The 17,052-nt window shown below is 57.6% G+C and overlaps 2 protein-coding genes across 3 annotated transcripts; both read right to left on the bottom strand.

Annotated features, from left to right (window-relative positions):
* Nucleotides 1-957: 957 nt before the first annotated feature.
* Nucleotides 958-8,660, bottom strand: MRPS15 (mitochondrial ribosomal protein S15). Its single transcript, XM_063177455.1, has 8 exons — nucleotides 8,607-8,660; nucleotides 7,317-7,379; nucleotides 6,701-6,776; nucleotides 5,934-5,982; nucleotides 5,336-5,420; nucleotides 4,043-4,101; nucleotides 1,835-2,026; nucleotides 958-1,143 (listed from the first exon to the last, which is right to left on the bottom strand). Exons 3-8 carry the CDS (start codon nucleotides 6,739-6,741, stop codon nucleotides 1,003-1,005), a joined length of 567 nt encoding a protein of 188 aa, XP_063033525.1. The 5' UTR covers nucleotides 6,742-6,776; nucleotides 7,317-7,379; nucleotides 8,607-8,660; the 3' UTR covers nucleotides 958-1,002.
* Nucleotides 8,661-9,225: 565 nt separating this feature from the next.
* Nucleotides 9,226-16,244, bottom strand: CSF3R (colony stimulating factor 3 receptor). 2 transcript variants are annotated; one of them, XM_063177324.1, is made up of 16 exons: nucleotides 16,189-16,244; nucleotides 15,251-15,438; nucleotides 14,687-14,986; nucleotides 14,488-14,611; nucleotides 14,244-14,413; nucleotides 13,434-13,588; nucleotides 13,103-13,262; nucleotides 12,678-12,760; nucleotides 12,059-12,272; nucleotides 11,634-11,822; nucleotides 11,369-11,470; nucleotides 11,010-11,156; nucleotides 10,700-10,840; nucleotides 10,487-10,577; nucleotides 10,273-10,354; nucleotides 9,226-9,618 (listed from the first exon to the last, which is right to left on the bottom strand). In XM_063177324.1, exons 2-16 carry the CDS (start codon nucleotides 15,318-15,320, stop codon nucleotides 9,226-9,228), a joined length of 2,421 nt encoding a protein of 806 aa, XP_063033394.1. In that variant the 5' UTR covers nucleotides 15,321-15,438; nucleotides 16,189-16,244. The 2 variants fall into 2 exon arrangements, with proteins under 2 accessions (XP_063033394.1, XP_063033395.1); XM_063177325.1 differs by having other exon boundaries at nucleotides 15,251-15,346; nucleotides 16,189-16,239.
* Nucleotides 16,245-17,052: the final 808 nt, after the last annotated feature.

The raw sequence follows: 17,052 nt of genomic DNA, 5'->3' as shown, positions 1-17,052 counted from the left end.
ATCTCTGTGTGCATCATCCCGATCTGTGTGTGCATCATGGTGATCTGAGTGTGCATCATCCCGATCTGTGTGTGCATCATGGTGATCTGTGTGTGCATTGTCCTGATCCACGTGTGCATCCTTGTGATCCGCGTGCACATCGTCCCCATCTGAGTGTGCACCGTGCCAGTGTGAGCATGCACACCATCGTGATCCATGTGTACCCTGTCCTGATTGATCCACGTGTGCATCATCCTGATCTGAGTGTGTGCATCGTCCTGGTATGAGGAGTGTGCATCCTCCTGTTCTAAGTGTGCATTGTTCTGGTGTGAGTGTGTGCATCATTGTGACTCATGTGCATCGTCCCAGTCTATGTGTGCATGGTCCCAGTGTGAGTGTGTGCATTGTCACAACCCATGTGTGCATCACCCCCAGTCCCTGTGTGCATTGTCCCTGTGCCATCATCCCTGGTCCCTGTGTGGATCATCCCAGTGCACAAACACAGCCCCAGCACACTGAGGAATGGTTTGGGTTGAAAAGGACCTTAAAGCCCATCAAGTGCTACCCCCTGCCATGGCAGAGACACCTTCCACTGTCCCAGGCTGCTCCAAGCCCCGTCCAACCTGGCCTTGCACACTTCTAGGGATCCAGGGGCAGACACAGCTTCTCTGGGCATCCTGTGCCAGAGTCTCCCCACCCTCACAGGGGAGAATTTATTCATAATGTCAAATTTAAATGTCTTAAGTTTCAGCTTATAAATATCTAAGAAGATGTGGCAGTGCAAACCTCTGGATGCTGTGCTGACAGGGCACAGGCAGCCCTTGAGCTGCTCCCACTGACAGACCTGCAGGGTAGTGCTGGAGTCCCCAGGTCCTCTCACAGACCAACCTGCCCAGCACTCGGCCTCAAATTAAACTTCTAAACCACTCAAACCACCAGCTGCCCTTCCCAGGTGCCCACACCACATGAGCAAAGAGGTTTCAGGTCTTTGGGCAGGAGTTTATTGTCAGCCTGGCTGTGCCACTACACAGGTGTCCCCTCCTGTGCCTGCTTCTCCTGCACCTGCTTCTCCTGCTGTTCCCGTGCAGCTCTTGCTCTTGCCTGCCACTTTCTCCTCTTCTTCAGTCTCTCAGCTGCTTGCAGCTTCTTCTTCTCCTGGAACACCTGTGGAAGCAGAAGGGAGAGAGATAAAGCCGCCTGCAGAGCTGCTGCCCAGGCTGTTTGCTGCAGGCAAAGTGGTTCCAGCAGGAGCCAGATCAAATCCTCCTTCTGTGCCTTCCCTGCTCTAGGAAACCATCTGAGATTATTCTGTTACAGCCACCCAGTCAATCACTGAATCTTTCAGGTTGGAAAAGACTTCTGAGACCACACTTTTACAGAGGGGTTTCTCCTGTGCAGCCTTCTCCATGTCTTGATGCACAAAGCCTTCTCGACCAAGGGGATTTCTCCAGAAAATGTGAATGCCACAAAATCAATTTCCTAGACTACAAAATCAATTTCCTAGACTTTCAGAGAGGGGTTTTTCCCTGCTCCATACCTTGATGCAAAAAGCCTTCTTGACCAAAGGGATTTCTCCAGAAAATGTGAATGCCACAAAACCGAATTCCCAGACTTTTACCAGAGAGGTTTTCCCTGCTCCATACCTTGATGCACAAAGCCTTCTTGACCAAAGGGATTTCTCCAGAAAATGTGAATGCCACAAAATCAATTTCCTAGACTTTCAGAAAGGGGTTTTTCCCTGCTCCATACCTTGATGCACAAAGCCTTCTTGACCAAAGGGATTTCTCCAGAAAATGTGAATGCCATAAAACCGAATTCCCAGACTTTCACAGAGGGGTTTTTCCCTGCTCCATACCTTGATGCAAAAAGCCTTCTTGACCATCCAGCGCTTGGTGAGGTGGCGGCTGTAGGGCTGGAGGGGGCTGTACTGGATGCCCAGCTCCTTGCAGGTGTTCTCAAAGGTGCTGTAGTTCACCCGGCGCAGGTAGCCCAGCATCTTCCTCCTCCTGTCCAGACCCATCAGCATGAACCTGCGGTTCCTTTTGTCCTGCAAAGCACACAAGGTTCACTCCAATGCAGGCAGGTTATTGCATTTGCATCCCTCCAGACACAGGAAGGAATGATGTGTTGCTGTCATATTTTCTGAAAAATCCCTTCATCAAGATTTTTTCTCCTGGGAAGCTGAGAAGCTTCACAGAAAAATAAAAACAATATTATCTCATTTGCTTCTCCCTGTTTTGCTGCTTTGGAATGTGGTCTAGAGATTGTTTACCCACAGGTGATTGTTTGATTAGTTTCAAGTGAATTGTTTTTACTTAATAACCAATCACTGTCCAGCTATGCTGGGACTCTGGAAGGAGTCACAAGTTTTCCTTATCACTCTTCTTAAGCCTTCTGTCTGTATCCTTTCTCTATTCTTAAGTATAGATATAATGTAATATAATATAATGCAATGTAATGTAATGTAATGTAATATAATATATACGAATAAATTAGCCTTCTAAAAACATAAAGTCAGATTCTCAATTCCTCCTTCATCTGGGATCCCAGCAAATACCACAATGATGAATCTGACTCCATGTTCTCAGAAGGCTAATTTATTATTTTGTGATACTATATTATATTAAAGAATACTATACTAAAGAATACAGAAAGGATACTTACAGAAGGCTAAAAAGTTAATAATGAAAACTCCTGACTCTTTCCAGAGTCCTGACACAGCTTGGCCCTGATTGGTCAAAGAGTGAAAACAACCCACTGCAGAATCCAATGAAACAATCACCTGTGGGTAAACAATCTCCAAACACATTCCAAAGCAGCAAAACAGAGGAGAAGCAAATCAGATAATTATTATTTTCCTTTTTATCTGAGGCTTCTCAGCTTCCCAGGAGAAAAATCCTGGGCAAAGGGTTTTTCCAGAAAATGTGAATGCCGCAGCAGATCGTCCTGCCTGTCCAGTAAATTACTGAGAAGAGAGCAGATTTTGGATGAAGGGCAATGATAAGGTAATGACAGAGTCTTAGAACAATTTCTGTTGGCAGATGCTGTGAGTACATCAGGTCAGCACAAGCTGATCCAAGGAGATGTAATTTACTTTGCACTGGAATTGCTTTCTCCCTTCCATGGTTGCACCTTCACCTTCCCTGAAGACTCTTTTCAGCTTGTGCACAGATTCAGGCTGTGCCAAAGCTGCAGGGAAAGTATTCTGACTAAAACCTGCTCCTCTTGAAGTGTGCTGCTTCATAATAACAGAAGCATTTACCTTTGTTCTGCCAGAAATTAAATATGAAAATAATCTGTGACTTGGCTCTGACTGGCTGTTCTTTGGAAGGGCACAAGCATAGCCTGAGCCACACCAGTCAGGGCAATCCCTCACAGGAGACATCTCCCTGTCCTGTACAAGTGATTTATGTAAAAAATTCAGCCAAGGAATTCTAAAAAGTCCAACTTCAACACTTGGTACAGCTTCTGGTGGCTTGTAATAAAAAGCTCAATTCTGTTCTCTTATACTCTTCAAGTTTTCATGAATAACAATTATGCACTTTCAAATGGAGTTATCAATCCATTTTTGGATCCATTCTTCTGCCCTGCATAAAGAATCTTTGATATCTGTTTTATGAACATAAATTCAGGCAAGTTGTCTCAAATTTGGGCCTGAACCTAGACAGGGGAGTGGGACATTCACACAGCGTTGTCCACCAAACATTTTCACGAGCAGAACAAGCACAGATTTTGCTCTTTGTTTATTACTGCAGCTGCAATCATTAATTAGCCAAAACTAAGGGGTGAAGCCACATCTACAGCAAGGAGAAATGGAGTTCAAGTCTGCCCAAAGGAATCTGCTCAGCTGTTTCCTCCACTACAATAACAAACCAGAACACAGAGCAGAGTGGGCGAGACCCCAGCTGTGCCTGAGCCAGCAGCTCCCCACACTGGCACCAAGGAGCAGCTGTAACTATTTCATAAACCTCCTTAGGAAAGCCATAATCCCCAGGATTAAACTCCTTTTGTAATAAACTGAGCAAACCACCTGAGCAGCTGTGGGCTGAGATCCCTGAGTTACCTTGGGGTGCCTCTGGAGATGCTCCTCGAGCGTGCGGATCTTGGCAGTCAAAATAGCAACTGTGAAGGACAGAGAGAGAAGCTGTGTGAGAGCAGCAGCTTTCCCAGGTGATTTAGGATCATCTGCCTTGCCTCAAGCTGCCAGCTGAGCGCTGCTGCCCCTGCAGGGACCCACAGCAGCACAGCAGGGGCTGCCCATGGCAAAACAGCGCCCATGGCAAAACAGCGTCCAAAATAAAACAGGGTCCAAAATAAAACAGTGCCCACAGCAAAACACTGCCCATGGCAAAACACTGCCCACAAGAGCACAAAAAACACTGCCCACAGCAAACACTGCCCATGGCAAAACACTGTCCAAAACAAAACAGCACCCAAAACAAAACACTGCCCACAGCAGCACAAAAACCACTGCCCACAGCAAACAATGCCCACAGCGGCAGAACAAACACTGCCCACAGGAAAACACTGCCCACAACAAAACACTGTCCACAACAAGCACTGCCACAGCAAACACTGCCCAAAGCAGCTCCTGACAACAGCAAAAACTGCCCAAATCAGTCCCTGCCCACAGCCCACAGCACAACAAACAAGAACACACAACCTGCAGGGCTGTGATAGTTATGAGGCTGTTTAATTAGAGAGTAAGGTTTTAGCAACTCATATAAATTTATCTGTGAATTTATTCCTCTTGCACTCATTCAGTTCCCAGTGATTTGACATTTGTTTCACCTCATGGGATTTGAACTCTGGGGAAGCAGACAGCAATAAAAGGGTTTTTTTTCCCAAAGGCACTAGCCAGATCTTTGGGATTTCAGGCTCTGGAGGGAGGGCTGGTGGCATCCTGAGGCTCTGAAGGGCTTTGCTGATGACAAAGGAGCTGTCAGTGTTGGTCAGTGCAGCAAGACCTTTGTCCCTGCACTGTCCCCACTGTGCCTCAGCCACAGCTCTCTGATGCACAGAAAAATTTGGGTTCTGTGGCTGAATTTGGTTCATTTTGGTAACAGCTGCAGCTCAGTGCTTCAAATCACAGAAGCACTCCAAGCAGAATAAAGCACACAGTGCCTTTGGAGGGTGGATGTGGAGCAGGAATTTGGAAGCAGCCCAGCAGCCTCTGCAACACTCCCAGACCTGGAGCAGCCCTGCAGGGCATCCTGCAGGCCACCTGCCCCTCAGCAGCTCTCCTGGAGGAGATCCTCCTGAATTCTACAGCAAACTGCAAGTGCTGGGGTGGGAACAGCTGAACAGAAGCAGAAAAGTTTCATCTGCCAACAATACCCTTCCCTTTTTAACTTGCCTTGCACTTCAAAGGAGCCATTGTCATGGGGAGACCTCCTGACCTTCTCCACCAGCTGCTGTGTCTTCACCTTCAACTTCTCCCTCTGTGGGGCACAGAAAAGAGGTTGTCACTGTCCCAGAACACTCAGCTCTCTTCCCAAACACCCACATAAGGGCTTTGCAATTCACACCTTCACTCAGTGCTTTTACATCCTTTTAAGGTGAAGTGGCAGCACAGAGGAATGGCATGGAGATCTTTGTGCCACTTCCCTACCTGTTTGGTTTTTGGGCAAATGGAAAGTAAAAATAACTTGAAGCACATCTGCTGTCCAGTGCAATGGTTTTTAGAACACAGGGGGTCAGCCATGAGCAGCAGCAGAACAGCTCAGTGCCCTGACACCCCTGAATACTTTCTTGTTTTAATTTAATATGCAATTGTTACCACTTTAGTGTGATAAATTTTAAGAGCAAACCAGATTTTCACTGCATTTCATCACCCCATGTTTACAGTCACTTAGAAATACAGTAAGGGAAAGATATTTAACAGCATAGACAAGTCTCACATGAAGGTGATCATTAAATCTGTTTTATTTTCAAGCAAGCACAGTGACACTGACCTGACTTGCCATCTCCAGGGACAGCAGGCGTTTCACCACATCATCCACGCTGCAAGGGATGGCAAATTAGCTTATAAACCAGAAACAATTCTACTGAACAACAGAAATTAACTCAGCTTCTCAGAACATACTCCCTTTTCTCAGCTTTAATTTACTCTACAAATTTTCAGGGACTCTCCTCCTGCCAAACCTGGCAGCCATAAACGGGTGCTCACTTTCCTAAGCAAAATCATGGCTCAGATTACAGGAATATTGAGCAGTTTTGCTGCAAAAATATTTAATTTTAAGGCTGGTTCCTTCAGAGAGCAGTGAAAGTCACAGTTGGACCACTGGGGGCCCTCCCTGCACCACACATGAGCAGCTCTGCAGCAGAGCACAACAGTGCTGAGCCCCAGAGCCCAAATCTGGCAGCAGCTGAATTCATGTGGAGTTGTTTAATGACTCTCTCCATCACCTGAGCTCAGGACAGGCACAGATTATTTCCAAGATGACTGTTTCTAGTATTTCAAGGTTATTTCATGGGCTTTTTTTTTGTTTGTTTTCTTATGGACTACAAAGCCCACAGAGGATGTTGGCAAGCAGCACTCAATCTCACATAGAGTGAACAATCACTGACCACTGTCTGTGTCTGAAAATTTGATTTCAAACTGACTTTGTGCCCACAGAGCATTAATAACTAATTAGTGAGCAGGTGCCAGCTCACACACACCTCATTTTTAAGGTCAAAACCCCTGGAGAGAGCAGCCACTCCCTATCCCTGTCCATACCTGTTCATGATGGGGAGATTGGCATAATCCTTCTTCAGCATGGTGGGAGGAAGGTCATCCAGGTGGCTGGGGATGTCTGCAGAGAGAGGAACATTGGGAAAAGAGCAGGACAAAGTCAGAGCTCTGATATGTGCTGAAGAACTGAGCAGATCCAGCCAAGAGGGCAGAACTGAGTGACAAAAATGGGTTCAGTCTCTTCCCTTCAGCACTCTGGATTTACAATGTGGTGTACACGTATTTACAACAATCCACTGAGCCCAGAGATCACAGAATATCAAAACAGTTTTGGCTGGAAGGGACCTTAAAGCCCATCTGATTGCACCCCCTGCCATGGCAGGGACACTGCACTGTCCCAGGGTGCTCCAAGCCCTGCCCAGCCTGGCCTTGGGCACTGCCAGGGATCCAGGGGCAGCCACAGCTGCTCTGGGCACCTGTGCCAGGGCCTGCCCACCCTCACAGATCTCCTGCTACTGACAATCCTTCATTTCCCCACACTCAGGAGAAGGGGAATCTTCTGAGCTTGCAAGGAACCACTTCTGGAATGATTTCTGTGCCATGAGGGCACAGCTCTGAGCATGCCAACAGCAAAACACTGCTCCTGTGGATGCTGACATACCTTTCCTCTTCTTGGCCACAGGTCTGGCATAGCCCCTGGCTGCCTGGAGCACAGGACTGCAGCCTGGGTGGGAGAGACAGAAAGGATTCAGACAGGAGTGCACTTCTCCAGGCAAATACTCTGTACAGTCCAGTCAGTGCTCTGTGCTGTGTGCTCCTCTGTACAGTCAAACACTGCTGGGTGTGGGGTCAGAGCACTGAGACTCTGGCTGAGCAGTGACCAGGCAGATCTTTGTCCCAGAGGTGTTTGGGGTGGCACAGGGTGGCTCTCACACAGTGCTAACACAGACTCTGGTGATCAGTGCCCAGGCAGATCTTTAGTTCCAGAGGTGTTTGAGATGGCTCAGGGTGTCTCAGGGTGGCTAACACAGTCTCTGGTGGTCAGTGACCAGGCAGATCTTTGTCCCAGAGGTGTTTGGGGTGGCACAGGGTGGCCAAAACAGACTCTGGCTGAGCAGTGACCAGTCAGATCTTTGTCCCAGAGGTGTTTGGGGTGGCTTAGGGTGGCTAACACAGACTCTGGTGGTCAGTGACCAGGCAGATCTTTGTCCCAGAGGTGTCTGGGGTGGCTCAGGGTGGCTAACACAGACTCTGGTGGTCAGTGACCAGGCAGATCTTTGTCCCAGAGGTGTTTGGGGTGGCTCAGGGTGGCTCTCACACGGTGCCAACACAAACCAAGCTCTGCTGCCTCAGAGTGGGCAAATGCCAGGGCTGGAGCAGCAGGGCTGGCTGCACACACTGAGCAGTGTGAGAGCCCCCCCGGGCAAATGTGATCATTTAGAAGGCTTAAACTGCTGAATAAACTGATTAATTAATTAATCTCATTAGCGACATGGATGGGCTGCTCTGGGCCACCGACACCTGGGGACAACCTCTGTCTGGCACAGACACGAATATTCATCACCAGCCGGGACTCGGTCATTCTTTGACCTTTCAAGAACAAACTCTTCCAGCTGCTCGTTCAGGGCCCTGCTGCTGGCACCAGGACCCGCCTCAGGCCATTGGTCTGTGCCCGGCTCGGCCACCCCCGCTCGCTCCCGCTGCTCCGAGGGACCCCCACACCCCGGGTACCCCAAGGTCACCCGGTGCCCCGTCTCTTTTCAGGAGGAACAAACCACGAGCCCGGTGTGTGACCCCCGAGGGCCCCCAGCCCACCCCAAGACCGCCTTTCCCCGCACCCTCAGCTCCCACGGCGGCCCCGGCCGCTCCCAATTCCTCCAGCGGGGTTCGCTTCCCTTTCCACCCTCCCTCCTTCCCTCCCAGCAGCCTCCTGATCCCCCGTGCCCCTCACCGGGCTGTGCCCTGCCCAGCGCGGCGGCCCCGGCGCGGGCGGGCCCGGCCAGGCCGCGGCCCAGCAGCGCCAGCATGGCCCGCGCTCACCGACAGGCCACCATGGGCGCCGCCATCTTGCCCAGGCGCGCCTGCCGAGCGCCGAGACAGGGCGGACGGAGCGAACGCCGAGCGCGTCGATGGCCGTCCAGGATCCTGTCCCGGTCCCGGAGCCCTCCCGGTGCCTTAACTGTCCCCATCCTCGTCCCGGCCTTCATGTGCATCCAGATCTCCATCTCCGTCTCCGTTTCGGTTTCCCCTATCCGTCCTCGTCCCGGTCCCGATCCCCGTCCTGTCCCTGTCCCTGTCTCGGTACCATCCCCATCCCCATCCCCATCCATCTCCATCCCCGTCTCGGTCCCGGTTCCCGTTCCCGTCCCCGTTCCCTTCCCGCAGAGACGCCCGGCTTGTTCTCAGCACGACCCCGTTTATTTCCGAGGGAGATGGTGGGGAGGGGACACGCACAGAGAGCGGGATGGAGCCGGGCAGTGACCCGGGGTGCGGCTGGAGCGCCGGCGGCGGACCCGGCGTCCCGCACCACGGGGCTCCATCCCGGTGCCGCTGCCCGGCTCCATCCCACACTAATCCGCCCGGCACTCGTGCAGCTCCTCGGCGCCGCCGATGCGGAGCCCCTGCAGCAGCGGGAAGGTGGCGGGGGGCTCCTCCGGGAACGCCCATTCCCCCCCGCCGCCGCCGCCGCCGCCGTCCCCGCGGCCCCGCAGGTTCTCGTAGAAGCGGGGAGCGGGCTCGGGGAGCAGCCGCTGCCCCCGGTACCCCGCGGCGCCCACCCGCGCGTACTGCACCGGCTCCCCGGGGCCCTCCTGCCGCACGTAGGGCCGGGGCAGCGCCGGGGGAGCGGCGGACAGAGCGGGGGGCTCCTTCCCCGGCTGCTTGCCCGGTTCCCTTTCCAGCACGGTGACCGTGGAGATGGCGGCCGGGCCCGGCTCCCTCCCGGCGAGGCTCTGGAGCGGCTCCTGGGGACAGCGGGATGTCACGGGCAGTGCCACCCATCCCTGCTGTCCCTCCCAGGGCCATGGGCTGAGTGGGCACCGAGGGAGGTCACGGGTGGTGCCACTGTCCCTGCTGTCCCTCAGGGGGCAATGTGCTGGATGGGCACTGAGGGAGGTCACAGGCAATGCCACCCGTTCCTGCTGTCCCTCAGGGGGCAATGTGCTGGATGGGCACTGAGGGATGTCACAGGCAATGCCACCTGTCCCTGCTGTCCCTCCCGGGGCCATGAGCTGCGTGGGCACCGAGGGAGGTCACAGGCAATGCCACCCGTTCCTGCTGTCCCTCTCGGGGCCATGTGCTAGGTGGGCACAGAGGGAGGTCACAGGTGGTGCCACCTGTCCCTGCTGTCCCTTCTGGGGGCCATGTGCTGGATGGGCACTGAGGGATGTCACGGGTGGTGCTACCCATCCCTGCTGTCCCTCTCGGGACCATGTTCCAGGTGGGCACAGATGGAGGTCACGGGCGGTGCCACCCATCTCTGCTGTCCCTTCTGGGGGCCATGTGCTGGGTGGGCACCGGGGGAGCAGCGGGAAGTCATGAGCAGTGCCAGCTGTCCCTGCTGTCCCTGCCGGGGCCATGAGCTGGGTGGGCACCAGGGAAGCACCAAACGCTCTCACCTGTGGCAGTGCTGCTGGCACCCACTTGCCCAGGCTGCTGTTGGCAGGGTCGGGGACGCTGGGCCAGAGCTGCTCCTTCATCCTGGGGACCACGGGGATGGGGAACTCAGCGAGGCGGGCTGGAATGGGTGGCCTCAGTGCTGGACTGGCTCCTGGAGGGATGCCAGCTCTGCAAGGCCACCCTGTCCCAGCGGGGCAGGGCTCTGCCACTCACCGCTCGTTCTTCTGGAAGCAGATGAGCAACACCATGAGCCCGACAAAGACCAGCCCCAGGCTCAGGAAGAGGAACTGGAGCTCGCTGTCATCTGGGAAGAGGGACAGGGTGACAGGGAGCTGCAGTGGGCACTGCCAGCTGTGCTGTGCCACGAGGCTGGGCAGGACCAGGTCCCCTGCTGTGTCCCCCTGGTGGGGTGGCCGCAGCCCTCACCCAGAACCGTGGTCACCAGGGTCAGGCTGGTGCCGTTGGTGCTGCCAGCAGCCGTGGATGCCATGATGTGCACCTTGTACAGGGTCGATGGCTTCAGCCCCCGGATGGCAAAGGAGCTGAGGGAAGGGCTCACGGTGGCACCTGGGGACACACGGGGCAGTTGGTGAGGCAGAGTGCCCCCACCTGCTGGCAGGGACCCACCAAACTCCCTGACCCTCTCTGGGAAGCACACAGGGACTCCTGGTATCTCCACCCAGCACGCTGAGGTGGGACAGAGGGCCGGGTCAGCGGTGCTGCAGGCAGGACTCACTGGCCATGCTGGTGATGCTGCTGGCCCAGAAGATGGTGTAGCTGGTGATGAACCCGTTCTGCTCCTCCACTGGCAGCGGCTCCCAGCACAGCTCGGCCTCTGACTTGCTGATCCTCTTCAGGTGCAGCTTGGGGGCGTGGGATGGTGCTGGAAAGAGCAGGACAAGGGGGGACCAAGTGCTGGGCAGAGGCAGTGCCTCGGATGGGAACTGATGGGATCCCACCATGACGCCCCCAAGGCTCACTCGGAGATGACACAAATGCAGCCCCCCAAGCTGAGCTCTTTGCTGCAGCCCCTGGATTTGGGGTACAAGGGGGAGAGGTGGTTCCTCCTTTTGGTGGGGCTCCCTTCCCACGTACCTTTCTGCAGGGAGTAGGCTGTGGTGTGGGCGGGCACCCCGACAGTGCCCTCGTACAGAGGGTACACCGAGATGTTGTAGCGCTGGAAAGGCTCGATGCCATCTGCAATGGAGAGCAGGGGGGGCACTGCTGAGAGCCCCCAGCACCACGGCACCAGCCCACCCACCCTGGGGTGGATCCAGAGGGAGGAGGCAGGGTGGGGAGTGGGCTGGGGGCTCTGGTTTGGTCAGGATGGGTGCCAGAGCCCCCTGGCAGCCCCCCTTACCCTGGATAAGGGCTGTGGTGGCTGCCCCATCGCGCTCCATCTGCCAGCACCCGCTGCAGTGCCCAGGCTCTGCTGCCACCCGCTGCCACTCCAGGACATAGGCGGTCACCGGGGCCAGTGGTGCCTCCCAGTGCACCCAGAGGCTGCGCTCACCCCCGGGCACGGCCCGGAGCCCGGACAGGGGCTGCCCTGGTGTGGGACAAACAGCTGGGATGGCGGAGAGGAGAGGGAGAGGGAGGAGGAGGAGGAGGAGGAGGAGGAGGAGGAGGAGGAGGAGGAGGAGGAGGAGGAGGAGACCTCTCCCACATCTCCCCCCATGCGCCCGGGTTTGGTTTGGAGTCTGCCCTCTCCTTGCCCTGGCCGTGCAGCCCGCTGGGGCGAGCAGAGCCCGGGGTACCCGCAGGGGTTTGGGGCACTGCTCTCACCTGTCCTCTCCAGCAGGATCACCTCGGTCGGTGCCGACTCGCCCGCGGCGTTATAGGCTGACAGACGGACGCTGCTGGTGCCCGCGGGCACCGAGAAGTTGCACTGGGTGCGGGTGGTGTTGCAGACGGTGGGGGGGTCCCTGCCCCTCCTCGAGGGCCTCAGGGTCACACGGTAGCCCAGCACTCGCCCGTTGGCCTCCCGCTGCCGTGGGGCCTGGGTGTGGGCAGGGCGGGTGGGTGCCAGTCCCTGCGGGGAACTCAGGCAGTGCCCCCCAGGCAATGCCCCCATCCCCCCAGGCAATGCCCCCCAGTCAGTGCCCCCCAGACAATGCCCCCCAGGCAATGCCCCATAGGCAATGCCCCCCAGTCAGTGCCCCCCAGGTAATGCCCCATAGGCAATGCCTCCCAGGCAATGTCCCCCAGGCAATGCCCCCCAGTCAGTGCCCCCCAGACAATTCCCCTCAGGCAATGCCCCCCAGTCAGTGCCCCCCAGGCAATGCCCCCCAGACAATGCCCCCCAGGAGATGCCCCCCAGGCGATGCCCTCCAAGACAATGCCCCCCAGGCAATGCCCCCCAGGCAATGCCCCCCAGGCAATGCCCCCCTGCCTCCCCGCTCACCTTCCAGCGCAGCTGCACCTCCAGCCGCCCCCCGGCCCCAGCTGGCTGAGCCCCCCACCACGCGTCCAGCTTCCCTGTGGGGGCTGCAATGGGAGGGGGTGGGAGAAGCTGAGAGAGGCCCGTGTGGCTGTGTCCCCAGGACTATGCCCTGTGTCCCCAGCACCGTGTCCCCAGCACCGTGCCCTATTTCCCCAGCACTGGGCCATGTGTCCCCAGTGCTGTGCTGTGTGTCCCCAGCACTGTGCCATGCATCCCCAAGGCTGTGTCATGTGTCCCCAGTGCTGTGCTGTGTGTCCCCAGCGCTCTGCCGTGTGTCCCCAAGGCTGTGTCATGTGTCCCCAGTGCTGTACCACGTGTGCCCAGCACCATGCTGTGTGTCCCCTGCCTGCTCGAGGAGAGGGCACCCCCGGGTGTCTCACCCTCACCTTTCTCGTGGGTGGTGTAGTTCCTGCTGGGGCTCCACTCGCTCCACGAGCCCAGTGCCGAGGCTGAGCTGCGCCGGCAGCGCATCTGGAAGCTGTACTGTGTGCCGAACAGGAAACCGCAGCGCTGCGCCGTGCCCGCCCGGCCGACGATGCCACTGGCCTGGGACAGCCAAACCAGGGCTGTGCTGGCTCCTGCCTTGGCAGGGACTGGCCCTGCTGAGGGCTCAGGGGACTCCTTGCTGTCCCACTCACATGGGGACCCCCCGCTCCCACCGCTTGGAGCAGAGGGAGGGTCCCGGCTCCTGCCCAGCCCCTGCCCCACAGCACTCACCAGGGCCCAGGCAGGGTCCTCGGGGGCCCGGTAGCGCAGCTCACACTGCAGCTCCATGTGCTGTGTGCCCCGCGCCACATCCCAGGCCAGGGCAATGCAGTCGGTCTGGAAGGGGATGGACTGGATGCTCTGCAGGGTTGGGGGGTCCAGCTTGGCTGCAGGAAGGGCAGGGGAGGGTTGGAGAGGTTTGTGGTGGGCAATGCTCAGAGCCATGACCTCACATGTGCCTTTTGTTAATGCCAGGGTGCTGCGGCAAGAAATGGGGGAAATCACCCCCAAACATTTAGGAGAATGGCTGGTGGCAAGGGGCAGGAGCTGGTGTGTGCCCCTGCTTGGGATGGAGGAATGCGACACTGGCACAGCTCTGCATTAATGCCTATGCAGAGAAAACAGATTCCATGGTGCCTGGAACACCCCACATTTGGGTAGGCTTGGGGGTGAGAGTGTGGCACAGCCAGGGGAGAGCTCAGCTGGTTCCTGGGCAGCCCTTCCCCAGCCCCTGCTCAGGGCGGATAAATCTCTCCATCTGGGAAGGCTCCTTTTATAAATAGTTTATGGGCACAGGATCCATTATTAATAGAGCTGCTGAATAAATGGGTAATCAATTGCTGCAGGAGCTGTGGAGTGCAGCAGGTCAACTGGCAGCTCATAACCCGGTGCGTGCTGCTCGCTCTGCAGCGCTGGCACCGATTCATCCCGCCAGGACATCCATCACAGAACCTGCCCATAAAATGGGCCCCACGTGCTTTAATGTCACTTTAACAGCCCTGACGAGCTTCCCTGGCCCCTGACCTGTGTGCTGTCACTCACCCACGTCCATGGGGTCGATGAGGAGGTGCTCGGACTCGGCGGTGCCCAGGGCGTTGGTGGCAGACACCCAGATCTCCATCTGCCGGTACAGCTGCAGCTGCTGGCGTGGCACCGTGCAGTGGCTGTGCCCTCCTCGTGGGGTGCAGCCCGTCACTGCCTGGGCTCTGCTCCTGCAGCAGACAGGGCACTGGGCTCAGGGTCCTTGCTGTGGGGTTTGGCAGGGGATAATAGTTCCAGGACTTACCCTGTGCATTTCAGCACGAAGCTGGTGGGGAGGTGGCTGTTGGTTCCCTGCTGCCATTGGCACGTCAGCCCGTAGTCTTCGAGGTTCAGGACACAGCTGAGGTTGAGGGGCTTTGCAGGAGGATCTGGAGGAGAAAGAGCCTGAGCAAGTGCCCGTCCCTGCTGGGGAGGAGGGTGACCCATAGTGGCAGCAGACTTACAGCCCGCCCTGATCTCGGCCATGCCAACGCGCTGCTTGGTCCCATTCCACTCCACACAGCAGAACAGCCTGGCCTGGGTGTGGTTGAAGCGGGGCAGGGTGAGGTTGGACACCTCTGTGCCCCCCGGGCCCTGGCGCTGGCTCCCAGCCACAGGCTTGTTGTCCAGCATCCAGCTGATCCGGACCCTGCCCTGCTCCAAGCCCTGGCAGAGCTCCCTCCGGATGGTGCAGGATGCCGCGACAGCAGAGCCCAGGGGCACAACGGGGGGGCTCACAGTCACCGAGGCGCAGCCCAGTGTCCCTGTGGGCAGGAAGAACCCGTCACACCCTGGGCACAGCTGTGCCAAAGCCACCTCAGCTCCTCAGCGCCCAGGCAGGACACAGGGACAAGCCTCTCCCCTTAGATGGGCCCCCCACTCTGGAGAGGAAGAGCCGAGCGTTGGGCAAGGCACGGGCACGTGCCAGGCGCCATCCTGCCCGTGCCCGCCGCTCCTGCCCGCCCCGGGGGCAGCGGCTGCTGGGGACGCTGTGCCCGTGGCACGGGACAGGACGGGCCCGCACTCACCGCCCAGCCGGAGCAGCAGGAGCAGGGAGAGCTGCAGCAGGAAGGGTGTCCCAGCCCCGCGCCCGGCCATGGTCTCCTCCGTGGCTTTGGCATCACCTGGAGCGGAGAAAGCGCCTTGTCCTGGGGGTCGGCAAGGGCTGGGGACGAGGTGGGCTGAAGGAGCCGGGCTCCATTGTCAGCGGCTCTTCCTGGAGCAGAATGTCCTTTCGCTGTCAGCGTCAGCCCTTCCCGCAGCCCTTCTGACACCTCCGCCCCCGGCTCGCCACAGCCGCTGGGGCGGGAAGCGCAGCGGAGAGAGCCCGGAACGCGGAGAGAGCCCGGAACGCGGAGAGAGCCCGGAACGCGGAGAGAGCCCGGAACGCGAGAGAACCCAGCCCGGAACGCGAGAGAACCCAGCCCGGAACGCGGGGCCGTCCCCCGCACCCCGGCACCGTCCCGGGCACAGCACCCGCAGGCACGGGCTGATTTTATCTCCATTATCTCCAGCCGCTGCCGGGCAGAGATTTGCGGTTTGAGGGCGGGTGAGGGCGGCCGAGGGCGATAAGCTGGGAGGGGGAAGCGAGTGACCGACAGCAGCAGAGCGGGACTGGCCGGGGCTGCGGGGTCCTGCCCACAGCCCTCCCGGCTGTCCCTGCCCGCTGCTGGAATGGCCTGGGAGCGGTGGATCCTCTGTCCCGGATGGGTCCCAGACACGTTCGTGGCCCAGGAGGGGCTGCCCACACTGCACCCAGGTGCCCACAGCTCCTCACGCCCAAGCCAACATCCAGAGGGAGGCGAAGCACTGAGTGTGGGAGTGGGACTGCGGCCACCCCTGGGGCACGCGTGGCTGTCCCAGGCAGGGGATGGGCAGAGCAGCCACGGACCAGATGCTGCTCAGTGGGACCTGAGTGTCACCCACCCCTAGCCCATCTCCATCCCTACCCCACCTCCATCCTTACCTCGCCTCCATCCCCGCCCGTGCTCCGTGTCTGGCGTGCCCGGGAGCCGCTCACGGCCCGCTCCGAGCGCGGGGCTCCGGCAGCCGGCGGCTGGCCGTGCCCGGAGTGTTTGCTAACATGCTGCTTTCCCCGTTAGTTCCTCAAAACCAGGGCCGTTAGTTGCTGTGACGCTGTGAAGAAGGTGATTGCAAAACACTTCCCTGAAGCCTGCGACCCCCTCCTCGCTCGCCGCAGGCAGGAAAGCCCGGGGGGCGCGGGCACCCCGAGCAGCGCCCGGCCTTCACCCTGCCCGCTGCAGGGCCGGGCTTGGCACAGCCGGGATGGGGCACGGACAGTTCCTCACTGCAGCTGCCCTGGGCACACCCGGCTGGGCTGGGGGACACGGCAGAGGGACGCTGGGGGAAGTGGCAGCAGGCCATGGGTGAGGGAATGAGCAACTCAAGGGGCAGGAGGCAAACCCAGCTGGGTGACGCTGCCTGGGAACAGCTCACATCCCCACACCCGTGTCTGTGTCCACGTCCACATAGTCCAGCTTGCCCCAGGGTGAGCAGCCCACAAGGGCAACCCGTGCCATGATGTTCCCACCAGCATCTCCCAGTTCTGACCCTTAACCCGTGTTATTTCACAGTTCCTTGTCTGGGGCCGTGCTGTGCCCACCCATGCCATGATGTTCCCACCAGTACCTCCTAGTTCTGACCCTTAACCCGTGTTATTTCACAGCTCCTTGTCTGGTGCTATGCTGTGCCCACCAATGCCATGATGTTCCCACCAGTATCTCCCAGTTCTGACCCTTAACTTGTGCCATGATGTTCCCACCAGTATCTCCCAGTTCTGACCATTAACCCGTGTTATTTCACAGCTCCT

Source organism: Melospiza melodia, chromosome 27 (genome assembly GCF_035770615.1).
Source record: "Melospiza melodia melodia isolate bMelMel2 chromosome 27, bMelMel2.pri, whole genome shotgun sequence".
Taxonomy (NCBI): Eukaryota; Metazoa; Chordata; class Aves; order Passeriformes; family Passerellidae; genus Melospiza; species Melospiza melodia.
Note: the sequence above shows the minus strand (reverse complement) of the source record. Positions and strands in the feature narration are given on the sequence as shown.